Source organism: Danio rerio, chromosome 10, assembly GCF_049306965.1.
Source record: "Danio rerio strain Tuebingen ecotype United States chromosome 10, GRCz12tu, whole genome shotgun sequence".
Classification (NCBI taxonomy): domain Eukaryota; kingdom Metazoa; phylum Chordata; class Actinopteri; order Cypriniformes; family Danionidae; genus Danio; species Danio rerio.
Window position 1 is genome coordinate 495,001 of NC_133185.1, and position 26,819 is coordinate 521,819.

General features: G+C 43.7%; 3 protein-coding genes and 1 non-coding gene across 6 annotated transcripts in view; 2 read left to right on the forward strand and 2 right to left on the reverse strand.

Annotated features, from left to right (window-relative positions):
- klhl35 (kelch-like family member 35) overlaps window positions 1-26,819 on the reverse strand; it is a 103,209-nt gene that overhangs the window by 43,987 nt on the left and 32,403 nt on the right. The gene's annotated exons all lie outside the window — the stretch shown is intronic.
- Window positions 2,258-11,289, forward strand: ets2 (v-ets avian erythroblastosis virus E26 oncogene homolog 2). Of its 3 annotated transcripts, none has more exons than XM_073913519.1 (10): window positions 2,258-2,474; window positions 2,828-2,881; window positions 3,832-3,949; window positions 4,433-4,552; window positions 5,317-5,517; window positions 6,395-6,445; window positions 8,167-8,370; window positions 8,695-8,946; window positions 9,691-9,809; window positions 10,301-11,289. In XM_073913519.1, the coding sequence occupies exons 2-10, from the start codon at window positions 2,843-2,845 to the stop codon at window positions 10,514-10,516; spliced, it is 1,320 nt and encodes a 439-aa protein (XP_073769620.1). In that variant the 5' UTR covers window positions 2,258-2,474; window positions 2,828-2,842; the 3' UTR covers window positions 10,517-11,289.
- On the reverse strand, window positions 21,472-25,177 carry psmg1 (proteasome (prosome, macropain) assembly chaperone 1). The gene is made up of 7 exons (NM_001002714.1): window positions 24,974-25,177; window positions 24,085-24,173; window positions 23,103-23,260; window positions 22,810-22,872; window positions 22,399-22,597; window positions 22,144-22,265; window positions 21,472-21,778 (listed from the first exon to the last, which is right to left on the reverse strand). The coding sequence occupies exons 1-7, from the start codon at window positions 25,096-25,098 to the stop codon at window positions 21,701-21,703; spliced, it is 834 nt and encodes a 277-aa protein (NP_001002714.1). The 5' UTR covers window positions 25,099-25,177; the 3' UTR covers window positions 21,472-21,700.
- Window positions 26,256-26,421, forward strand: LOC137496627 (U1 spliceosomal RNA). The gene has a single exon (XR_011017102.1). It is a non-coding gene; the product is annotated as a U1 spliceosomal RNA (small nuclear RNA).

Genomic DNA, 26,819 nt, shown 5'->3' on the forward strand with positions numbered 1-26,819 from the left:
AATCAGTGTGTGTGGGAGGAAACGGCTGATAAACGCTGAGAGAATAGGTGTGATACCTGCGGTTACACCACACAAACACTGCGAATTACAACACACACACATAAAGATAACGCTGGTCCTCCAGACACTTAACTCCAATGAGCTCTGGGAACAACTTGTGGTTTCATTTACGCAAACCTGTTTATCTTGTCTGTAAATATGCAAATGTGCAGACGGCGGGGATGTGTGTATTCATGTCCATCTCTCAGCAGCTCTGCCCTCTTCATGCTGATGCCTTGACATTCTTCTTGAGTGTGTGTTCTCTCAACATCAAAGGTGATGAAGTGATTGGAAAGACTGCTGAAAATGCTCCTCATGCTGTTTCTGGTGCCACAGAACCACAGCTACACTCACGTTTGCCTTGCACATCATGTAGTGTGTGTTTATAGTCATAGAAATATTTCATTTTAAGGCACAATATATGTAAGAGTTTTAATCAAAATATTTAAAAACACTAGAACAGATCTATATTTTCCTGACTTACTGTATGTATGAATTGTTTGGAAAAACAGACCAGTTTATTTGGTGGGGTGGAGAGATTCTATGATTTCACACACATTCACTCAAACCCATTTTAGGTGTAAGATCCAAAAGTTTAAGTTCATATAATTATTAATCACCTGTTTCTAAATAGTAAATCTCCAAAAGTGAGGGAGACGTGTCCCCCTGTCCCCCCCGGTTGCTATGTCTCTGCACAGCTATGCTGATAATGAAAGAGTGAATAGGGCTCCACATGAACTGCTTGGATTACTTTAAATCTGCTGGCTATAAACAGTCTGTTGTCTGTCAAAATGAAAGCTGTGTGGTTAAACAGAAGTTCATACCGGCTGAAGCCAAATATTACCCTAAAAGACTGATAGCCCCACCGTAAAGAACTGATAGGCCCGCCCTAAAGAACTGATAGCCCAGCTCTAAAGAACTGATAGCCCCGCCCTAAAGGACTAATAGCCCAGCTCTAAAGCACTGGTAGCCCCGCCCTAAAGAACTGATAGCCCCGCCCTAAAGGACTAATAGCCCAGCTCTAAAGCACTGGTAGCCCCGCCCTAAAGAACTGATAGCCCCGCCCTAAAGGACTAATAGCCCAGCTCTAAAGCACTGGTAGCCCCGCCCTAAAGAACTGATAGCCCCGCCCTAAAGGACTAATAGCCCAGCTCTAAAGCACTGGTAGCCCCGCCCTAAAGAACTGATAGCCCCGCCCTAAAGGACTAATAGCCCAGCTCTAAAGCACTGGTAGCCCCGCCCTAAAGAACTGATAGCCCCGCCCTAAAGGACTAATAGCCCAGCTCTAAAGCACTGATAGCTCCGCCCTAAAGAACTGATAGGCCCGCCCTATAAAGAACTGATAGCCCAGCTCTAAAGCACTGGTAGCCCCGCCCTAAAGATCTGTGACGTATATCAAATTGCCCGTTTTCCTATATGTTTATATATGTTCTTTCGGTGTGGGTATATATACTTATAATGACATTTATTCATGTTCCTTCAGCTTATTTCCTTTATTTATCAGGGGTCACACAGCGGAATGAACTGCCAACTATTCCTGCATATGTTTTACACAGCGGATGCTCTTCCAGCTGCAACCCAGTGCTGAGAAACACCCATACACACTCATTCACACACACTCACACACACACTCATACACTACGGCCAGTGTAGTTGATCAGTTCCCCTATAGCGCATGTGTTTGGACTGTGGGGGAAACCGGAGCACCCCGAGGAAACCCACACCAACACAGGGAGAACATGCAAACTCCACACAGAAACACCAACTGACCCAGCTGAGACTTGAACCAGAGACCTTCTTGCTGTCGGGCGAACGTGCTACCCACTGTGCCACCATGCTGCCTATAAATATCATGTATTATATGTACATGACTATACTATTATCAATAAGCACACAGAACGCACACATCACCAATGATTATTGTGCTAAAATGAGTTTTAGACAGAAACTCTTGTTAAACATGACATTTAACTGTCTGTTATGTGGAGATAATTGCATAGGGGATGTAATATTTACCAGGAGACATCCTAATGTATGAAAACACAAAGTATATTGCTGTTGTACCGCAGTCGCAGGTGTGCTCAGGTGTGTTTATTACAGTAATCACGCATTTATCATACAGTAGTGACTCTGCGCATGCGCACTCTGCTTTTTCCATAGCTCCTCCCTCCACCATCCCCACAGTTCACTCATAAGCGCTGGAGATTCAGTCGCGCGCACAGACGAGACTCAAGATAAACGCGTGAACTAACCAACACACACACACAGATAAACAAACACACACACCGCGAACGATTTAGGAATATAAACCAATCGATCGACCGGAGGAGGGAAACACTGCAGCGCAAGCACCGCGGATTATTGAGTTATTCCTGTCAGAATTCAACAGGTCAGTGGATCATCATCCCTCAGCGTCAGAGTCAGTGCTCGGTACAGTGAGTGTGTTCTGCTCCTCACCCTCAGTGTGTGTGTGTGTGTGTGTGTGTGTGTGTGTGTGTGTGTGTGTGTGTGTGTGTGTGTGTGTGTGTGTGTTGAACATCTCTGCAGCTCATCGATAATAATCTGCTCTGGATTATCATCTGTTCTTCTGTTATATAATCTCATATATGGAGATGAATCATGTTCTCCGGATCATCACCGAGTCATGATTCGGGAATCACTTTATTAACGGAAACTTTAGATTCCCGCTCCTTTATCTTATTCTAATAGGACACTTTGAGTTCTTTGATGATGTTGATGATGATGAGCGAGTGTTTGTTTGCTGATCAGTGTGTTTCTGCTGTTTCAGGTCTCAGTGTGTAAAATGGAGTCGCTTTTACCTGGATTCAGAAACACACTCAAGGTGAGAACAGTGTGTGTGTATGCGTGTGTGTTCGTCACACATCTGGACTGACAGCTCTTCTGTCGATAAGATCAGGGCGGGGCCTGTGCTCCGCTCTGATTGGTCGAGGGCAGAGCTGCTGTAATGTCATTGGAGGTCAGCTCCTCTCGCCCACGCGGTTCGCTCCGGCACGGAACAGGAAAGCCATATATGGTCGTGCCGCTGGGGCGGTGACGTCATGTGGAGGGCGTGTCCTCGGGTTTTCCTGCCCGTGCCGGTTTGAACTCAGTCTGGGGTTTCTGTATCAGTGTGTGAAGTGTGTGCAGACCCGTATTAAGAATTCAGACGCCCCTAGGCACAATGTCTTTTAGGCCTTAAAAAGTCTTAAATTGACTGAAATATTGTGTTGTAGGTCTTAATTCATTTTAAACAGGTCTTCATTTTCTGATGTTTATGTAAAGCTATACTACACCCATCCAATCACTAACAATGATTGTCAATAAAGTTTTAACAAACATTTATTTATTAACTCTGTTTACTTATTAATATGGTTTAATTATCTTCCTTACAATAACATTTTTTATGTTTTATTAAGGTTTTAACTTGGCCATTTAAACATCTTTATGATCTAGCCCTGTGTTTTCTGAAATTTCATTCATTATGGTCCTAAAATGGTCTTAAAAAGGTCTTTTAAAAGTCTCAAATTTGACTTGATGAACCCGTAGAAACCCTGTTATGTCGTCTCTGTCAATCAAACAGTGATGGGTGGGAATCATTTAGTTAGATTATTCCAACGAGGTGCGCTATTAGCACTTAGCCTAAATAGACACTTCAAAATCGGCATTTTTCCCTCTTGCAGGGACCTCAAATGCGCACGGACCCCTGTGCCTGTGCCCATAATGCCCATTGGTTAATCCGGCCCTGAGTGTGTGTGTGTGAATGTAATGTGTGTTCTTGTGTGTCTCGCCCAGCGTCAGGCAGCGTTTGAGCTGTTTGAGGACCCCATGTCCCTGTTCTCCGGCTTCTGTCCCCTGGAGGAGGAGCAGGCGGCTCAGGAGGTCCCGTCCGGCCTGGACTGCTTCCCTCAGGGTATTAAAACACTCTCACCTGGGTTTATTTATATATTTACTGGATTATGTTCTGCATGACACATGAATACAGCAAATTACAGCAATAACTTTAGGATATTAGTTTGATTATGAACAGATCTTGGTCTCTTTCTAAAGGGAGGAAAAAGAGTAAATAAATCAAATAAATTGAGTAAACAAATAAACAGTTAAGCAATAAGGAAAGATAAAACTGAATGAATAAGTTTAGTAAATGAATATTATTTTGAATGTAATAAAGTTAGCCTGCAGATTTCTTGTCAAAGCTCTGATTTTTCCCAGATTAATGCAAGTGAACACTTCTCGTAGCCGAGTATTGAGTATGGTGGTTATGGAATAAGAGTGCTTTACCTGCTTTACCAGCGTCTCACCGCATGTGCACTACATTCAGCCCAATACAGCAGATCCGGCTCTTTACTTATGTTGATGAGGAGTGTGTTTCTGATCATGTGTCGTTGTTCTGCAGATGCTGGTGTGTGTTCGGTTCCTCTGCTGACGCCCTGCAGTAAAGCTGTGGTCAGTCAGGCTCTGAAGGACAGCTTCAGCGGGTTCTCCAAAGTCCAGCGCATCTGCGGCATCTCTGACAGTGAGTGTCCTGCTCTCCGCTGAGCTGTGTGTGTGTGTGTGTTTCTATCATAGGATGCTAATAAGATTTGTGTGCAAAACTGGAATATCTAGTAAATGATCAGTGAGTAGAGCAGTGTGTCCATCAGCGCTGCACAGTAGAGCATCTCCTCCTCACTCCTGCACAGATATCACTGAGAGAAGTGGAGTCACTGCTGTTTGTTCTCCTCTAATGAATGAGCTGCACCTCAGAACACCAAACCAATGAACACAGTGAATGAGGAGGCTTCAGGAGGAGTGAGACAGCAGCGCAGACAGATGCTCAAGACAGTTCTGGAGGGAATAATAATAGAAGAAGAAGAAGAATACTGAAGCCCTGTGATGACGGACTGACGGAGGCCTGAGACAGAACAACATTTCACATCTGACACAATGGAGAGCTGGAAACACAGAGAGCTGCAGACCAACATCAATCACACACACACACACACACACCCTCTCACACACACACACACACACACACACACACACACACACACACACACACACACACACACATTTATATCTGTCAGTTCATCGGATCAGCACTGAAGCGCACACACTGATGCTTTACTCAGTACAGCTGATCACTGCACAGTGTAGCGCAGTTACTCTTATCTGAGTTTACTACACATGTGCGTTTTCCAAATGTAAGCACATCTTGGTGTTTCCGTTAATAATTCCAAATGCACATGAAAACAGGTGTATGTACACAGCCGTGTGCCTGATCTCCGCTGTGTCCCGCAGACCCGCGCAGGTGGACGAAGCAGCAGGTCCTGCAGTGGCTGTACTGGGCGTCCGGAGAGTTCAGCCTCACCAACATCAGCTTCTTCAGCTTCGACATGAGCGGACGGGAGCTCTGTGAGCTGGGCAAGGACAGGTTCCTGGATCTGGCTCCGGATTTCGTGGGGGATATTCTGTGGGAGCATCTGGAGCAGATGATGAGAGGTGAGCACAGTTTATACACAGATTCAGGATTTACAGTGTCTATAGATCATATACTGATCAGATTACTCTTCTCCAGAACAAACCACTGTTATACAATGACTTGCCTAATTACCCTAACTTTACCCTAATTACCCTAGTGAAGCCTTTACATGCCACTTTAAGCTGAACACTAGTGTCTTGAAGAACATCTAGTCTAATATTATGTGCTGTCATCATGGCAAAGAGAAAATAAATCAGCTATTAGAGATGAGTTATTAACACTGTTATGATTAGAGATGTGTTGGAGAAATTTGCTCTCTGATACACAGAAATTGGGGGAAAAATAAACAGGGGGGTGAATAATTCTGACTTCAGCTGTGTGTGTATATATATATATTTAAAATACATATTAAAATAATGCACTGTATGGCAATTGATTTTTCTTTCATGCCAAAAGTCTTAGAATCTTCAGTAAAGAAGATCAAGTTCTGTGAGGATATTTTGCTAAAATAAGGCAAAAGCTGAGCGCTCGACTGTAATCGTATTGAAGAGATGCAGCAGAACCCTGATTCATCACACTGACTCACACACATCGTTCTTTTGGTTTCATTTTAATAATGTCCTCCAGGGAAATGTGTCTGAGTAAACCTGTAGAGTTCAGGAAGAAACCTAGAGCAGTAAAACTGAAGCTTTCCAGAGAAACAAAAACTCACGTCAAGTCAGAGTGAGTTGTCAATTATAAAGTATTTTTACTAAAAGGACTGTGTTAGATTAGAGCAGGGTTCTTCAGTAGTGCACACACACACACACACACACACACACACACACACACACACACACACACACACACACACACACACACACACACACTCATGTCTGATGGATGTGTTTTCTGCAGGCTGTGTGGAGGACGAGGAGCTGAAGGTGTCTGACTGCAGCTGGCCCAGCAGTAAGTGTTTTCATCACCACACACACACACACACACACACACATTATACACACATGACTTCATTATAAACACTGCAGACGTGTGCGCAGGTTTGCTGTTTTAATTCAGTAACACCTCTCTCAGACTAGAGATTAGAGCTCATCTTTGTATTATTCCTCATCTGTTTGTGCCTGTAGTTTTCAATTTCACCACATATGTTCATAGAGAAATCTACACTTCATTCTGTCTGTATTCTGATCACACACACCAGATTTTACACTTTTATTAATATCTATATTTTGATCAATATGTATGGATTGACATATAAATATATGCAGCAGGGTACACTATCTGCTCCTGAAATAAACACAGAAATACAGTGAATAAACAGTATTTCATCCATAATTGTCTAAAATGGCCTGATGGTTGATTTGTGTTTGCTCTTCTGTAAAGGAATATGTCCTTCATTTGGTTCTCAGATTTGTTTTCTTAATTAAAACCCTTAACAAATGTACAAACCCTGTCATTGTCCTTGTCCTCAATTGGATCTACTTATAGAATAGTGTTGTAATGCTGAAAACTGTTATTCAGGGAAGAACGTCAGAAATAGCTCATTTGAGTTGTTTTCATTCACATCAATTGATTAAAAACAGGACACTATAAATGAACTTTACAAATAAATACTACACATATATCATACAAATTTACAATTGTCCCAGTGTTTCTGTCAGTCCTGATACATCTGTATTACATTTAACATGACACGCATGCGATACACCTTTACGGCTATGACTCGGAAGTGACATCAGTTGATGGAGTGGAGTAATATTGACCTTAAAATAGTGTTTAAAACATTTAAAACTGCTTTTATTCTAGCCGAAATAAAACAAATCAGACTTTCTCCAGAAGAACAAATATTATCAGACATACTGGGAACATCTCCTCAATCTGTTCTACATCATTTGGGAAATATTCAAAACAGAAACAAAAATTTAAAGGGGGCGAATAATTCTGACTTCAACGGTATATATACATATATATATATTTTTTTTAAATTATTATTTATTTATTTATTTATTTATTTTTCTTTCTTGTAATTGCCAGTACCACTACAGAACAGCTTTTGTGTAATTCTGAAAACTGTAACTCAAGCATATTTCCTTCTGCTTAACACGAGGATGTCAATGAACAAACGGTTCCTGATGTAGTTTGTAATTGAGCACTCATATTAGAGTTCTGCTTTTTGTAGCTCCTCTGGATATTGCTGCGGAGGGACGTTTGCAGTGTGCCGTGTGTGTGTGTGTGTGTGTGTGTGTGTTGTCATCATTAGTTGTGAAATATTTCCACACTGCTGACATGGTGTTTCTGAATTTCCTTGTGACATATCGTGTGTGTGTTCTGAAAAGCTGTGTCAGTGACGTCAGTCTTTGGTATCGGTGTGTTTTCATGACTACAGGTACATGTTTCTATCAGCATCAGAACACTGATCACACACACCAAACTGCAGACTTATTCACAGTGCCTATAGAGAATCATCATAGCTGTGAGCATCTCTACATTTCCCCTTGAGGATAGAGATGTAGATCAGGGCACAGGTCAGGAGAGGCTACAGGAACATCAGCATGTAAAGGGGTGTGAGGGGGATCTATAGGCACTGCAGGTCTGCTTATGAGAGAGTGTGTGTGTCTGTGCGGCTTGTGTGTGGACAGTTAACTGACGTGTGTGTGTGTGTGTGTGTGCAGGTCTCAGTCTGGACGAGTGCTCTCTGACGGCTCCGAATCCTCACAGTAGTCTCCTGCGAGAGCTCTTCCAGACGTCTGATGATGCGGCTCTGCTAGCGTCCGCCGCGGAGCTCCCGGCGTGTGCTAAGCCTCAGCTCAGCACGGTCAGCGTCCGCTACAGGAGCCACGAGTTCACCAAAAACACTCCGCAGCTCCGCACTGCAGGTCAGAGACGGGCATTCACACGTGATCGGGGCTGAGCTTGTTGACACGGGGGCACTGCCCCGCTCTAGAACCGCCACTGGCGAGAGCTACGAGAATATTAAACTGTGTATGGGTGTTTCCCAGTACTGGGTTTCATCTGGAAGGGCATCCGCTGTGTAAAACACATGCTGGAATAGTTGGTGGTTCATTCCACTGTGGTAATCCCTGATGAATAAAGGGACTCAGCTGATTGATTGAGTGTATTTGATTGCATTTTAACGTTATCAAGAGTATAACGTGTACCTGTGTGCTGACCCGTGTGTGTGTGTGTTTGTGTGTGTTCAGGCTCATCCGGGGAGCAGGCGTCACAGGAGAGTGTGGAGAGCGCAGAGGAGTGTGTGTTGCGCTCCTGGGGAAGCCACTCGTCGCTCGCGGACACCCAACGCGTGCCGTCCTACGACAGCTTCGAGGAGGAGCTGCTGCCGCTGGGCCTCCAGAAACACGGACGCTCCTTCAAAGACTACGTGCAGGAGAGAAACCAGACGCAGGAGACCGGCAGACCCGTCATACCTGCAGCCGTGCTCGCCGGATTCACTGGTGCGCATCTCACACACACACACACACACACATACACACACACACACACACAGACACACAGACAGACACAAACACACAAACACACACACACACACAAACACACACACACAGACACACAAACACACAAACACACACAAACACACACACACACACACACACACACACACACACACACATTTGCACAAAAAACACTCTCACAGAGATACATACACACACATACACACACACACACACATACACACACACAGACACGCTCAAACACACACGCACACACTCATACACACACATACACTCACACACATTTATACAGACATACACACTTAAACACACACAGACACACACACACACACACACAAACATATACATACTGAAAAGACATACACACACATACAGACATTCGTACACACACAGACTTGCACACATGGACACACACACTCATATGCACTCACATACTCATACACACATATATACGTGCACAGACTCACACACAAACACACACACACACACACACACACACACTCGTAGACAAGCACAGACACACACAGATACATTTACACACACACACTTATGCATGCTCGCTCACACACACTCACACACATACATGCAAACACAATTACTTGCGCACACACATAAATACAGACACAATACATACATAAACACTTACACACACACACACTTAAGCACTAAAACGCACACTCACTCATCATTGACTGTGATTGACCTTTGACCTCTGCTGCTCCACAGGAAGTGGCCCTATCCAGCTGTGGCAGTTCTTGCTGGAGCTGCTGACCGACTCCACCTGTCAGAGCATCATCAGCTGGACCGGAGACGGCTGGGAGTTCAAGCTTACTGACCCTGATGAGGTGAGACGCGCACACACACACACACACACACACACAATTGGGCCCTCATAAGTGTAGCTAAACCTAAACACACACACACACACACACACACACACACATACACTTGAATGGCAAGAGAGCCGCCTTAAGCGGTGCACACCATTGGACTGGATGGCTTTCATAGCGCAGTGCTCTCTGCGTCTGGTGTGTGAGTCTGCACACTGTGGTTCAGTTTCAGCCGCGTCCGCATACGCTGACAGCCTTCATGACTGACATGAAACACACACCATTTCCACAAGCTGGAGTGCTGAAAGATAATTGGCTGAACTGGCAGTGGGCGGAGTTACAGAGTTAAAAACACAGCGCACACACTCTCACTTACTTCAGCAGCGTTCACTCAGCATGATCCTGCAAACACACTCGAGAACTTTCAGAGAGAACCACTTTAAGAAGAGCGCTGTGATTGGCTGATGAAGTGTCACTAATGGTGTGTGTGTGTGTGTGTGTGTTAGGTGGCGCGGCGCTGGGGAAAGAGGAAGAACAAGCCCAAGATGAACTATGAGAAGCTGAGCCGCGGCCTGCGCTACTATTACGACAAGAACATCATCCACAAGACCTCGGGGAAGCGCTACGTCTACCGCTTCGTCTGCGACCTGCAGAACCTGCTGGGCTACACCGTGGAGGAGCTGCACGGCCTGCTGGGAGTTCAGCCGGACAGCGAGGACTGAGCGTGCGCGCGCGCGTGTGTGTGTGTGTTTCTGCAGGCCGCTGCGGGTCTGTGTTTATGGCTGATGCCGGAGCAAACGTTTCTCCTGTGATGAGAACGGCCACACTTTGAGCCGCTCACACACTCTCTGCACTGATCTGAGGACAGTGTGTGTGTGTGTGTGTGTGAGCGCTGCACACTGGTTTATTGAGCGCTGGATCTTCAGCAGTGTTTCTCACATGTGTCTGACGCTCAGCTCTCTCTCTCTCTCTCTCTGTGTGTGTGTTTCTGATGATCTTGTGTATTGATTTCCTCTCGCTGCTCTGTGGAGGACGCTTTCGCTCAGGCCAAAGGGACGTGGAGATCCCGACTGAATGTTTACTTGACCAAAGCTTCAGTGATGATGATGAAGATGATGATTGTCTCTCCATCAGGAGCAGAACTCTGTGTTTCCCTCCAGACTCCTGGAGCTTTATTCTGATCATGTACGCGGTCAGCTCTGCGCACGCGTGTGTGTGTGTGTGTATTTATATGTCTGTACGGGCTGTTTTGTATGGAGAGCTGCTCTCGGAGCAGGTTTATTTTCCCGATGGTGGAGATGGATTTTCCCAGAGCGCTCGTTCAGCTTTTATTACTGAAGCTCCCTGGGTGGGCTTTGTGCTGGACGTCCTCTGTGGACTGCTTTACTGGACTCTTGATGATGACAATCTGCCCAGACACACAGCTTAATGTCTGTAACACACTGCCAACACTTTCATATCGCCCACACGGTCAAACAATAAAGGATGCTGAACTGACGCGGTGCACAGCAGTTTACTTTATCTGTGTGTGTGTGTGTGTGTGTAAGAGAGAGAGTGTGTTTGTGTGTGTGTGTGTGTGCAAGAGAGAGTATGTTTGTGTGTATGTGTGTGTGTGTGTGTGTGTGTGTGTTTCATGAGCAAATGATAGAAAAAGAAAATGAAAGCAATCAGGAAGCGGAGTGTGACTTTATCTGTGTTCAGGAGCCAGTTGTGTGGCATTTTCATGTGTATTGTCATCACTCATGAGCGCTTCACTCCATCATGAACACACTGCGCTTTCACTGAGAAATCAACAGCACCAGGACTCTTCATTCATTCACTCATTTTATTTTCAGCTTAGTTCCTTTTTTCACAGCGGAATGAACCGCCAACTTATCCAGCACATGTTTTACACAGTGGATGCTCTTCCAGCTGCAACCCAGTACTGGTAAACACCCATACACGTTTATTTACACTCATACACTACGGTCAGTGTAGTTGATCAGTTCCCCTATAGCGCATGTGTTTGGACTGTGGGGGAAACCGGAGCACCCGGAGGAAACCCACACCAACACGGGGAGAACATGCAAACTCCACACAGAAACACCAACTGACCCAGAGACTCGAACCAGCAACCTTCTCTCTGTGAGGCTATTGTGCTACCCTCTGCACCACCGTGACGCCGCAGGACTCTTCATGTTTAAGCTATTTTTATTATTTATTCAATAAAACTTGAGTTCCCCATGCTGACGCACAGCCGTCTGTAGCTCCGCCCTCTTCTAAAAAGAGCTCAAACTCATTTGCATTTAAAGTGACAGTCACCAAAACACCACAATGAGGATCACAGCCTGAAAGCGTCAGTTTCAGAGAGCTGGAGGACAACATCTGTGTGCTGTTCTCAGCTCAAACACGCTCAAACACACACAAGAGACACAGCAGAGACGTGTTTACAGCTTGTAGAAAGGGGCACAGTAGGTGATAATAATAATAAGTTTTGAATGACACTGAACTTGTTTATGGAGTATACACCCTTAAATGATGCTGTTATAAAAGAAAAAGATGCAAACACACACACACACACACACACACACACCAGGTGAAGCAGACTCAGTCAATGAGCCGCTCTTTATGTAAGTAAATTACGCAATCTGCTTCCTTGACATTTACTGTAACTCAAACACTGATTACTGTAATTACAAGACAAATAACAGTGATTGGGACGAGTTGTACGGTGTGTTTCAACACTTGTTCTGACGTGCACACACTTTTATTATGAACACATACTAATGTACCAATGCATGGTGAATGTCTATAGACTCTGATAAGTGTGATTATTACAAAGGCATGTCCTCATAAACACCTCAACATTGTGATAATTAGGTAATACTTGTGATATTAAATATAATGTGTCCTCATAAAGCACAAACATCAGCACACACAGACCCACAGCTGAGTCAACACTCCTGATAAAGACTCAACTGATGCTCTCGATTCACAGCTGTCCTCAACATACAGCCTTCACCGCCGCTCCGTGTGTGTGTGTCTGTGAACGTGTGACTGAATGAATGTGTATGGGGTGTTTGTGTCTGTGTGTGTGTTTGTGCGTGTATGAGAGTGCTAATAGTGTGTTAGCCTGTGTGTGTGTGTGTGTGTGTCAGTTTGTATGTTAGAGATGTTAGTGTGTGTTTGTAAGTGTGTGTGTGTGTGTGTGTGTGTGTGTGTGTGTTTGAGTGTGTCTGTGTTCACTGAATGAGAAGCTTCTGTGCGTCATTAATGCAGTGTTTCTCGACAGGTTTGATCAATGATTGAAAATAAAACAGCACAAGCTTTAATTTTTTCTGAACATGAAGATGTCACTAAAAGCACTCAGATTATTTTGGAGATCAGAGTTCAGATGTGGAAAATCAGCGGACATGAGGATGTCCGAGAGTAAACGTGTGATTTCTCTACGCCATTCTGGAGGAAACACCTTCATCTGCTCGACAAAACTTAAATGTTGTGCATTAACACCGAATATATTTACAAGCAGAACTCATCTTTCACATCTGTCCCCACAAGACCACAATGCTATTGTATTAGTATACTTATGGGGACATTTAGTCCCCACATTATGATCAATGCATGGAACACACAAACATGCATAGACACACTCTCACACTCTCACTCACTGGTTGGTTTTTGGGTTTATGAGGACCCTGCATAGGAGTAATGTATTTTATACAGTAAACATGTATTACATTAGCATAACCCTCACAGCACACCTGCGGCAAAATATTAAACGTGAAAAGCCTCATTAAGTATAATTGTAAGTGTTTTGAATTACAAAGACACAAGGAATGTCCTCATAAACCACACCAATGTCATTATACACATTTCTGTCCCCATAAACCACATAAACAAGCACACACACACACATGATGTAACAAACTCAGGTTGTTAGGGTGATCTGATTTCAAGTTGTCATGGTTACTGGCCTGTGCTTCAGCTGGACTCTGTGAGAGCCTCTATACTCAATCATTTGACTGAAAGCAGAGATGGGCAGAGGATCGCCAGTTTGGACACAAGTATGAGAGGAAATGAGTGAAGTGTGTGAACACAATGATCCTCAGAGACAGAGAGGAAGAAATGTGGATATTTCACCTTCAACAGTGCAGAACATCATTACAGACTGAAGGAGTCTGGAGGAGTTTCAGTGCGTAAAGGACAAGAGCACAAGCCTAAGCTGAACAACCGTGACCTCCGACCCCTCAGGGGGCGCTGCATCAACAGTCCTCATTCATCTATAAGCAGATCAGCACATGGACTCAGCACTGCTGCGCTAAACCTGTGACAAGCAGCACAATACAGAGTCACATCCACAAACACCAGCCAACACTGCACTGTGCCAAGAGGAAGCCCTATGTTAACAGTGTCCAGAAGAACCGTCCACTTCTCTGAGCTTGGAGGCATCTGGAATGGATCATCACACAGTGGAGACGTGTACTGTGCTCAGATGAAGCCGTGTTTCAGGTGTTTCTGGGAGAAATGGACGCCGTGTGCTCCTAACTTAACTGATTTGTGTTCACTGGAAAATAAAATGCGTAATTTTAGTGTTGTAGACTTTTCTTACTCAGAGAGAATATATAGTGCTGTTTTCATGAGTCTAAATAAAGAGAGAATTTCCTGAAACAAGCGAAATCGTCAAAACGTCTTGATTTAAACAAGACGAGACTAGAAACGAGACAAAACAGTCAGAAAGGCAGCCTGTGCAGAGTCGGGTCATCATGAGTGTATTGTGTGGACTCCAGCCTGTTTGACAGTGTAAGTGTGATCCTGCTTTCCCTTATTGTTTAGGAATCAAACCCGTGACCCTGCAGTCTGAGACGCAGATCTGATCCTGACATCCACATCACAAGCACACACTGATCCTCAGGCAGGAATCTGAGCTGGATGAATACGCCTCCGCTGAACGCCTACACACACACACACACACACACGTTATCAGCCAGTCTGATCATAGTGCGACCTGCAGAACCAGCCTCCAGACACACACACACACTGATTGACAGGCGGGGAGGGCTTGTTTTTCCTTGGAAAAGCTTTACAGGAGCGTCACTTACAGTCAGAGCTGTGCTGGAGGAGGAGTCAGAGCTCACACACACACACACACACACACACACACACACACACGCACACACACACACACTGCACCAGGACAACACAACAACACACCAACTAGGGCTGGGCAATAAGACACAAATCTCATACCATGATCACAATATAAAGTCTGAACTATTTACCCCCAGGATTATTCACCCCCCTGTTAATTTTGTACCCAATTTCTGTTTATCAGAGAGCAGATTTCTCCAGCACATCTCTACTCATAACAGTGTTAATAACTCATCTCTAATCACTGATGTGTTTACTCTTCAGCATGATGACAGCACATAATATTAGACTAGATATTCTTCAAGACACTAGTGTTCAGCTTACAGTGACATGTAAAGGCTTCACTAGGGTAATTAGGGTAAAGTTAGGGTAATTAGGCAAGTCATTGTATAACAGTGGTTTGTTCTGGAGACAATCCAACACTAATATTGCCAATAATATTGAGCTTAACATGACTTTAACACTATTAAACACTGCTTTTACTCTAGCCCAAATAAAACACATCAGACTTTCTCCAGAAGAACTAATATTAGAGGAAACACTGTGAACATTTCCTTTGGGAAATATTTCAGAAACATTAAATATTGCACTGTAGGGTGAATAATTTTGCCCTCAACTATAATATTCTCTAAACTCAGTTGTAATATATGAAGAGTTTAGATGCAAAAACCTCTAAATATTGATTTTTTTTCCTTAAAATTAGCATTTTCTCAGACTCCTTTGTGTAGGCTCAGTAATTTTACTTTTATAGTGACAGATTAGTTATTTACATTGCCTTTAAAGTGAAATAACTGAACATAAACAAAGGAGGATAACAAAATTTTTTTGTCCTCTCAGAGTATACAGTAAAGTTTTCCAGAGTCGTTTAGATTAACGAATCTATTATTGACTTTTTCTCTCGGTATCGCACACTGCCAGCTGTGAACCAGGCGGAAAGCAATTAAAGAATAATGCAAAACACATACGAGCTTTAGAAAGTGAAAACAAAAGTTGAATCCCGGACATTTTAGCAGATTTAGACACCTGGGCCGGACACATTTTTCCAAAAGAGTCCCAAAACTGTGCGTCTCTGTGGGTCTGCAGAGCGAAGCTGTCTGCACGAGTGTTGCCAGGTCTCGCTGGCTTAGAAAGAAACTGGTTAACAAGAAAAGGTTTTCCACTACTTGCCTAATTACCCTGGTTAAAGCTGAATATACTGGTATCTTGCAACAGTCATCATGGCAATAGACAAAAGATATTACAATTAGTTATGAAAACTGTGTGCTGAAGACAAATCTAGTCTCAGTTAATCATCATTTCATATATTGTCAGGCAAATATTGTAGTCTTCAACTCTGTGTCGTCGTATTGCAGAGCCGTAGCTCAGCTTTACAGCAGCGGCAGCAACACCGGCGCTCTCCAACTCACACAATCACAGGACGCCCTTGAAACTGCTGTAACCCAGAGTGAACTTCCTCTGTTCAGACACAAACATGCACAACAGCGAAACTCGGAAAACCACAGCGCTCTGCTTCAGCGAGAACACTTGCGCAATCAGAGACGCATGTGAGTTTCCCCGGCGGGGGGTTTATAGCGGCGGGCCTGTCGAAGCAGAGGATCAGCGGTGCTCATGCGGTCAGACTGACGCATCTCAACACGTTCACTGATCCAGACACACACACACACACACACCGATAACAGCGAGGTCACACTCAGTCACTGCAGTTTGGGTTAATGGTTTACCTGTGAGATGACCTGCTCATCAGAGCACTAGTCAGCGGAGGGTAAACACAGACGGACACACCTATGAGGATATACAGCATCTGGAGAGCTGAACAGCGGCTGATCAACACTCACTTCCTGCACAGACCATATACACGCTTATCAGATGCAGGACTTCACCTACTGAGGTGCCACCAACATGTGTGTGCCGGATGCATCGGTGCAGGGAATTCCCCAACACACACTCATCCATCACTATTACATGCTCACTCCGATATTAGGCAATTACAGAGGATTAGCGAGCTCTTCTGTAGATACATGCAAACAGCCTAACCAAACAAATCATTCCTTAACCATGACAACAGCTCACCTGCTCAGGTAAAATCATTACCTGCACAAGAACATCCATCCTGAGACATGTACAAATGTGTTCTTGAGGTAAATATCTGACCACCTAAAACAACAGCAACAAACCAAACGATCAGCAGAACAAACAACCCATGAGCAACCAGAACACCTCAAGGACAAAGGCACAACCCCAACAACCAGCAGAACAACCCATAGAACATCCCTAAACTAAAAGAGCACCCAAAACACATCAAACAACCCAATAACACAGAACATCCCACAAACATCTGAACAAATCACATACAACAACCCAACAAACTTTAGAAGAACACAATGATCACACAGAACACCACTACAGTGACCCAGAACACCTCAATGGCTAAGAACAACCCCAACAACAAGAGCCCCAACAACCACCATAACCTCTAGAACAGGGGTCCTCAAACTCAGTCCTGGAGGGCCGCTGTCCTGCAGAGTTTAGCTCCATCCCAGGTGCAGGAGTGTTAAAGCAAGTTAGAGCTCAAATCTACAGGACACCGGACCTCCAGGACCAAGTTGGACCAACTCCTGTCCAAAAGACCACCTGAAATGACCCAATAACACAGACCAACACATAGACCTGAAAAATAGACCTGGGACTCCAACAGCCAAGAAAAAGAACCAAAATTACCACCAAAACACATCAACGACCCACAGAACATCCCAACCAACCATCCAACTATCCCAATGAACACAATGACCAACCCCAACAATCACCCACTGACTACCTAGAACACTCAATTGACCAATCAGAACACCCCAAAACAGCAAGAAACCACCACCAGAACACCTTAATAACCCAATAACAGAACAACCCCAATAAACAAGAACAACCAAATATGACCAGAAGAACAACCCAACAACCATCCAGAACAACCAATAGACCATCTGAAAAGACCCCTCAAAGACCATCCAGAACACCCAAACAACCACCAAGAACATCCCAACAACTTCCCAGAATAACCCCAACAACAACTCATAACAGCCTTAACACTGCCCATAACAATCCCAGCAACCACCAGAACCATAACAACCCAGCCACTCAGAACAGTCCAATAGTCACACAGAAAAACTCCAAGAGCCAAGAAAAAGAACCAAATGACCACCAAAACACTTAAACGACCCATAGAACATCCCAACGACCACCTTCACCAACTATCCCAATGAACACAATGACCAACCCCAACAATGACCCAATGACTATTCAGAACACTCAACTGACCACTAAGAACACCCCAAAACAGCAAGAAACCACCACCAGAACACCTCAATAACCCAATGACAGAACAACCCCAATAAATAAGAACAACCAAATATGACCAGAAGAACCCAACAACCATCCAGAACACACCAAAGACCACCAAAACACCCCAACGACTCCTAGAACCTCACAATCTCCACCATAACACACAGATGATCCCAAGAACTTCCCAAAGGCCAATTTGAACAACCCAAGCAACACACAGAACCCAACAACCACCTAGAATATCTCAACAACCCCCTTGAACAGCCCCAAATTTACCCAGAACATTCCAACAACTATCTAGAACGCTTTAACAACCCCCCCCCCCTCTAGACCTCTAGACCAGTTCATAAACCACCCAGAACACCCAAACAACCACAGAACAACACAAGCACCATCTAGAGCAGGGGTCACCAATCTCGGCCCTGGAGGTCCGGTGTCCTGCAGGGTTTAGCTCATACCTGCCTCAACACACCTGCCTGAGTGTTTCTAGTACACCTAAGACCTTGATCAGCTCGTTCAGGTGTGTTTGATCAGGGTTGGAGCTAAACTCTGCAGGATCCGGACCTCCAGGAACAAGTTTGATGAGCCCCGATCTAGAAATGAAGGTGTGTTCTGGCCGGGCTGAGCTCTGTGTTATTGTGAGGGTCAGGAGTAGTGAATAGTGCTGGGTCGTTCTTGAATGATTGGTTCATTTTGAATGAATCTTTTAAGTGACTCGAGAACAGTGAGTCGTCTCAGCGAGTGATTCGTTCATTAGCACATGCACACACTGCACAGGTGGAGGAGAGGATGAGTTCATTTTTCCAGTCTTCAGTCCGGTTTGAGTCGGTTGTGAGTCTAGTTCTGGCTTGTTTGTAGTGTCATCAGCGTTTGGGTCAGTTGTAGATGTGGTTGGAAGCAGCGCATTATGTACTAATGATGTTTCGGCTAATTGAAATTAACAAAATGACCCAAAAAAAGATTCGTTCATCTCACTGAAGGAGACTCAAAGGTCAGAGGCAGTAAAAAGATCCGAACTACCCATCACTAACGATGAAGATCCGAGAAGCACTGCTGCTGTTCCAGGACACCTGAGTGTGTGTGTGTGTGTGTGTGTGTGTGGAGTCACGTGCTCAAGCGTTGGTTCATGATCATGGTTGTGGAACTCTGGAATTCCTCGTCAGGTTCAGAACAAGCTGACACAAGCAGAGACCAGCATTAGCAGAAGAGTGTGTGTGTGTGTGTGTGTGTGTGTGTGTGATTAGCAGGACGTGGGAGAGCTGAGATCTTTGACACGGACACACTGTGAGATTTCTCAGCCTTCACACTCACTCCGTCACTGTGAAAAATCACGCTGAATATTCATCTGTCAAACACACACACACACACACACACACGCGTGCGCACACACACACTCATTCATCAGGACAGATGAAGAGCTCATCAAGTCTCTGGGTCACAGAGCAGGAAAAGTTTCTCGATGCTGAACAACTGAATGATGGAAGACAAGAGACATTAAACTAGACGACTTCATCATCATCATCCTCCAGGCTTCACGGCTTTAAATATAATAGTTGATAAACGACACCACCATCTTAGGTTAAGAGTTAAGCATTATTAGTATATGTATTGTTAGATTACCACTCCAGCATGAGTTATAGAGCTGAGCAATATTGCAAAAAACAAAGTACTAGAATATCATGCCTCACATCATTCCACATCGATAATAACTGAACGTTTTTAACAGTACATTTATGAATATCAGGGTATTATTTAACCACTTCATTTTAATTGACCAGCAGACTGAGGCAGACAGTTTTAATATTTAAACAGAAGATCTGATCTCTATAATACAGTAAACAGAAGTGTTAGAGACTCTTAAACGTGATCAATAAGATGGTCAGTGTGTGTGCAATGGTGAAGCGTAAACACTGAACAAGCAAAGCAAACTGTAAGCTGTGAATAATAATGATGCAGTAAAGCTCAAACTCTGTCAACACTAATGATGATCAAGTCTGAGCTCAAGTAAAGGAACCAGCCGGCATTATTCAGACACACAGGGCAGCATTACAGAGTGAAGCTGATGACTACATTACCTCTATGCTGAACACTGTCAGATGGGGAGCTGTAGCGGCAGGACGCACAAGAAAAGAAACCTAAAAGCCACTCTGGTGACGTCCTTAATTATTAACAATCTCCCCACTGCTGCTGTACAACACTCATCTTCATATGTGTGGTTATTCTGAGCTGAAGTGACGAGCGTGAGCGCATGGTTTAAATATTAATGATAAAATTACAACGTTTGTGTTTAAAAGGTTTGAATTTAAAAACCCTTTATAATTAGATTTATTTATTTATTTTAATTTATTTATCAGGATCCCCAAACCCTAAACTGAGAAGGTTTCACTTTATTTTAGTGCCCTCGTTACTTGATTCATGTACATCCTACAGTAATTATAATTAATTACGCATAATTACATGCAAATAATCCACATTCTAACCCCAGCTATATAAGAACACAAAACTAATTAGTGTTCGTCAGTAGTTAAAGTAATTAAATTTAATTAGTTTAAAGTAAATTAATATTCAAACTGTAACAAAGACATCAAAATCAAGCAAAGCATTCAGAAATAAAAACAAACTATTATAATAACATTATTAAACATCAATAAATTAACCAATGTGTGTGTGCGTGTGTGTGTTCAGATTGACTGCCTATTGGTGATGTTGGGGCTGTTTTTGCTCCATTGACTTGCATTATAATCTCATTTATTGATTGTAAAGTCATGACAGCAGGTAATCCTGCATTTGTGACTGCTGCTGGTTTCCCTGTTGGGATTAGGAGAGATAATGTGTAAAAGTTGAACTGTTGATCATCAGTGTTCATTATTAACCCTTTAGATCGGCCAGTGCTGAAGAGTTTGTCTTTTATATGGAGTTCAATGGAGTAATACAGCATAGTGTGTGTGTGTGTGTGTGTGTGTGTGTGTGCAGAAATACACTCACTGTGTTCTGACAGCAGACAATTTACAAAGTCCTTCCAAACAGGGACAATCAGCAACAATAAAACACACTGTGATGGGTTTACAATTAATAAATGTGATTATAACGGAAGTTATTGGGGCAAAAACAGCAGCAGCATCACCACAGAGGAGTCAACACAGAGAGAGCTGTGGCCAATATAAGACTCAAGATCACACCAGAGTGGATAAAAACGACCCAGAAGCACACTAGGGGGTTAAAAGCATCACTAAATTCACTTTTAAAGTCTTTATTTTTTAAATGAAAGGGAAAAAGGCAATAAAGGAGCTGTTATCATGGTAATATGATGAAGCAGACAGGCATCAGTGTTGTTTATTTCAGCAGAAGCGTGTGAAGATGTTGCTGCTCACTGCAGGATCTGTCGCCCCCGTGTGTTGGAGATCAGAACAGCACAGACTCAGACTGGACACTCGGGTGTTCTGCTGTCAGGTGTAGAGGTTACTCTGGATCTCGCTGACCCGCGTCACCCTCTGCAGGACGTCTGCACTGAGACTCTGCTCCAGCTGCATCATCAGGAGACATGATGGACACATGAGTGAGGGTGTACACGTGCGTGTGTGTCATCTAAAAGCACGCCATGTGCACATTATGGGTTTCAACTCTTTCTGTCATACACACTCAATGGCTGAAAGTGCTTTCACTCATGAACTGAACACCTGCGCACAGACGTATGACACTTTACCTGCTCATATCCACCTGCCGTTCACTAAGAGATGCTGTTGCCTAGACAGTAAGCTGAAACTAAATGAACACACGGCCACAGAGAAGCAGAGAACACACACACACACACACACACACACACACACACACACACACACACACACACACACACACACACACACACACACACACACACACACACACACACCTTCAGCACTGAGCTCAGAGTTGCTGCAAACATCTGCATGCTGGCGGAGTCTGGGTGGAGAACATCACTGTAGCACTGGTAGAGGACAGCCGAGATCTGATGAACCTGACAGTGGCTCAGGACTGCACACACACACACACACACACACACGCACGCACGCACACACACACACACACACACACACGTTATGCATGACTACAGTATGGTGAAGTGAGCAGTACAGTAGTGTAATAATGCAGTATAGCGGTGTTGTACCTGCGGCTGCCAGTCCGCTGCAGATGTTGGGCTGCTCCAGCGGTGGACATGTGACGGTGTGTGTGTATGTGCTGGTCTTCAGACAGCGCAGGAATGGTGTGCTGCTCCCACTCAGGTAGTCTGATGTCTTATAATCAGCCGAGGAGCAGTCTGAGAGAATGGTGACGTTCAGATCCCTCGTCTGAACACATGAGAAGACCTGCACACACACACACACACACACACACACACACACACACACACACATACACACACACATACACACAGCAATGGGGAAGGGCTCGCAGACACACACACATACACACACACACACACACACACACACAGCAATGAGGAAGGGCTCGCAGACACACACACACACACACACACACACACACACACACACACACACAGCTCTGTATGAGGCCTCACCTTCTCTGTAAACTGGAAGAGCTGATCCTCTGCCACAAAACCCTGGCACTGGCAGATCAGCACCTGCGCGCACACACACACACACACACAATTACATTTAAAGCGACAGTCATCAAAACACCACAATGAGGATCACAGCCTGAAAGGGTCAGTTTCAGAAAGCTGGAGAACATCATCCGTGTGCTGTTTCCAGCTCACACACACACACACACACACACACACACACTGTGTACAGCTTGTATATAGTGGCAGAATAGCTCTCCTGTAGTGTATAGTGATGGTGCGCTCCTCACAGTGGGACAGCTCTCCAGCCGGTACAGCACACAGGAGGGCTCTCCGGGCCCTGGGACCACAGTCGGCCGCTCAGACCCACGGCTCCGCTCATTCCAGAAGGAGAGCCACGCCACGGCCGTCCATCCTACAGTGCTCAGCAGATACGCACGAATAAACCCTGCACAGACCACACACACACACACGCGCACACACACAGCAAAACATTATCTTTATTCATGGCGACACGGTGGCTCAGTGGTTATCACTGTGGCCTCACAGCAAGAAGGTCACTGCTTCGAGTCTCGGCTGGGTCAGTGTGTGTTTCTGTGTGGAGTTTGCATGTTCTCCCCGTGTTATCGTGGGTTTCCTCCGGGTGCTACGGTTTCCCCCACAGTCCAAACACATGCTCTGCTGTTGTTTGATGTAATGTTCAATAGTATAGTGCAGTATTTTAATCATGTATATGGTGTGTTTGCCTGCAGTCGTCTATCGGCACTGATATACTGTCGTTTACTCTCCTAAATGTCATCTATTCACATCTTACATGTCATGTTTTATCTTAATCTAATTTTTCCAAATGTTGAATATCGCAGTACTACATTATATTTATTTATCATACATTAAATTAAGATCAAATCCTGCAGTGGGAATCGCCATGTCATCTTTCACTGAATCTTTCATTTAACACAGTCATTCAGTCATTCAGTGACTCACTGTGAATCTCCCCAAACATAAAATCACATGTTGAACTTCATACAAAAACAAAAATATTTTCTTTATTTTCAAAAGGTAACTAATAAGAAAGATAAATTACTAGGAGAGTAATTACTACACAACTACACAATTCTATTTCCAAGCACTTTTTTAACCGCTGAAAACAGAACATTGAAATTAATACATTTTCAAGGACACACACACACACACACACACACACACACACACACACACACACACACACACACACACATCTGCGGTGTCTAGAGTACAGGAGTGAGGTCTCACCGCTGGCGTTCGGCCCCGCGCCAATGATCAGATCTGAACACTGCAGGGGCCCATCCTGAGAGCCCAAGAGCCAGCACACCTCCACTGACCTGGAGGAACACAACACAATACCTGTAACACAATATATCTACACACACCCTACACACACACACTACACAATACATACAACACAACACTGAATATTAACTCAATCTACACACACACACACACACACACACACAAACACACATAAACAAAACTGAACACTAGAGCTGTAACACTGAGGTAAAGTTGGTTTTATATTCACACATTCATTAATTTAACGGTCTCTATATCGTTTACCACACTCATATGAATATTTAATCAGAATTAGCATACAAGTATGAGTTCAAAACAACATCAACACTATATAACTGACTGTAAACATGGCTGTACTTTAGTCTTTGACTGCTAATCTGATCTCCCAATTTAGATTTAGCAAAGAACACTTTTCTGAAAATAAATGATTAAGCAGAATGTCTGAATATCCCAATATCAAACCAACTTTACCTCTGTCTGAATGAGCTGAGCTTGAGTGTTGTTGAGTCAGTAAATGAGAATAATCCAGCATGTTGAAGTGCAGAGTGTGTTTATTTACCACAGTGTGGTTTTGGTCAGTAAATACGGCTAACTGTGTGATGTGGTGCTGTTGCTGTGATAGAAACAGGACATTAAGTATCGCTAAACGCCATAGAGGATCACTGTAACACAGCGATGATGAAGATGATGATGAAGAGAGACACGTGATGAGTCACAGACCCGCGCTGCTGAAGTGAAAGTGAAAGCGTCCTGCGTTTCTCTTATAAAGTGCTGATATTGACTGCAGTCACAGGTTTGATCAGATAATCAGTAAATATGATGAGCATGTCACCTCTTCTCCTCTATTTCGCGGCGGATCTGCTCATCTTCCTCGTTTTCATTCGTCATGTCTTCATACTCATCCTCTTCCACAGCTCGAGAATACACTGATAACACCTCGCCGAAGAATGTCGCCATATTACACTGATAATCAAGCTAATTTATTAATAAAACTCACAGGCGGGGTGTAATGAGCAACACTACGCGATGCTTCTTCTTCTTCTTCGTCGTTAGGTTTTAAGGGCAGCTGGCATCCTGTTTGTTGCATTACTGCCCCCTTCTGGACTCCTTTCAGTTTTCCCTCAGGAAATTCATCAAACACCTCCTTTCTGTTCTTCTGCTCATTCTAATAGACCTTTGAAACTTATTTCTGCATTTCTTAAACTTATCAGTTGAGTTACCATTTCTTGTCTCTCTTGTATAAATGCACTACATGACGTCCTCAACACATGCTCCTCTGTCTCATACACCTGAACAGGCTGTATTGGATCGGGAGTGAAGGTGTCTGAATGTAAAGAGGCTGAGGTGTTTATTTGTATGTTTATTAACTTCTATTGTGTCGAAACCACTAAAAGAGGCACTGATGTGATCATGTATGTGTTATATGGCTGTATGGTGCACAAAGCTTCGTGATTTTTCGAAATCTTATTATGTGTAACTGCACACGTTCTGTTGAGGAAAACAAGTGCGGAACGGCCACAAATACCATCATAAAATACTGATTATATTACAAATACATACAACATATTGGGGATACAACTGAACGTACAAATGGTTCTTTTTTAATGGTTAAAATATATATTTAAGGATCATGGAGTTAAAATCTGAACTCTGTCGGCGCTCTTTGTTTTGATTTCACGGAAGTGATGTACATGACACGTTCTTGTTGCCTACGTCATAGTGTTCATTGAATGTTTTCGCTAGTTTGTTTTAGATTATAATATATGAAGCTACAAAAGATAAACTGTCCAGAGTTTTACTTCAACCTGAGTTTACAAATTCTGATTATTGATTTCTGAAAAAGGCTAGTTTTAAGTAGTGCTTTTCCATTGGCTGTTCGACTGTCCCGTTGCATGATGGGAAGTGGTTCGCTGCAAAATGTCCTTATTCTGTTTTAAAAAATACATAAATAAGTACATAAATAAATATATAGATGAAGGGGTAATCTTTGCATCTACACACAGCGGGATTGTGCGGTTTGATCGCATTGGTTCACGTGTGGCGTAGTGAAGAGTCACCGCCATCAAGAAGGATGTTTCTGACGGTCAAGACCCTTCCGGTACTATAACGGAATCATACTTACCTGGCAGGGGCGATACCATGATCAGAAAGGTGGTTCACCCAGGGCGAGGATTAGCCATTGCACAAATCGGCTAGTTTGACCTCTGACAATTTCTCAAATGCAGGAATCTGTACTGCGTAATTTCTGGTAGTGGGGGACTGCGTTCGCGCTCTCCCCTCATCTCTCGGTCAACAATAGAATACAATATTAAAAGAATACAATATGATGAGCTCAAATGGGCACACTAATTGTCTGATACAATGACTGTAATAATTCAAAGAGTATCAGACTACAACCGAAACACTCTGTCAGACATCATTCCGACAATCACAGAATGTATTTTTCCCGTCCACAATATAACTTCTACACCCAAATATATATATATATTACAAATTAGGAATTAGAGTTAAGAGATTTGTATAAAATCTCCATCCTGTGTGCAGATATTCAGAAACATGTTCAGTGAACATTCTTGTTGCATAAAATTGTATTATAACAAAACATTATAACATGTTCAGCCATTTCGCATGTAAATAAATACCATAAACAACATTGAAATGTTGTGGGGAGTGAGACT

What these genes read in the sequence shown, in the direction of transcription:
- psmg1 (NM_001002714.1), bottom strand. Translation starts at nt 25,098, where the DNA reads ATGGCGACATTCTTCGGCGAGGTGTTATCAGTGTATTCTCGAGCTGTG. An exon ending in CGCGGGGCCGAACGCCAGCG is followed by an intron (nt 23,261 to 24,084) that starts GTGAGACCTCAC and finishes TGGTCTGTGCAG; the next exon opens with GGTTTATTCGTGCGTATCTG. An exon ending in TCTTCCAGTTTACAGAGAAG is followed by an intron (nt 22,598 to 22,809) that starts GTGAGGCCTCAT and finishes GTGTGTGTGCAG; the next exon opens with GTCTTCTCATGTGTTCAGAC.
- ets2 (XM_073913519.1), top strand. Translation starts at nt 2,843, where the DNA reads ATGGAGTCGCTTTTACCTGGATTCAGAAACACACTCAAG. An exon ending in GATTCAGAAACACACTCAAG is followed by an intron (nt 2,882 to 3,831) that starts GTGAGAACAGTG and finishes TGTCTCGCCCAG; the next exon opens with CGTCAGGCAGCGTTTGAGCT. An exon ending in CGTGCTCGCCGGATTCACTG is followed by an intron (nt 8,947 to 9,690) that starts GTGCGCATCTCA and finishes GCTGCTCCACAG; the next exon opens with GAAGTGGCCCTATCCAGCTG.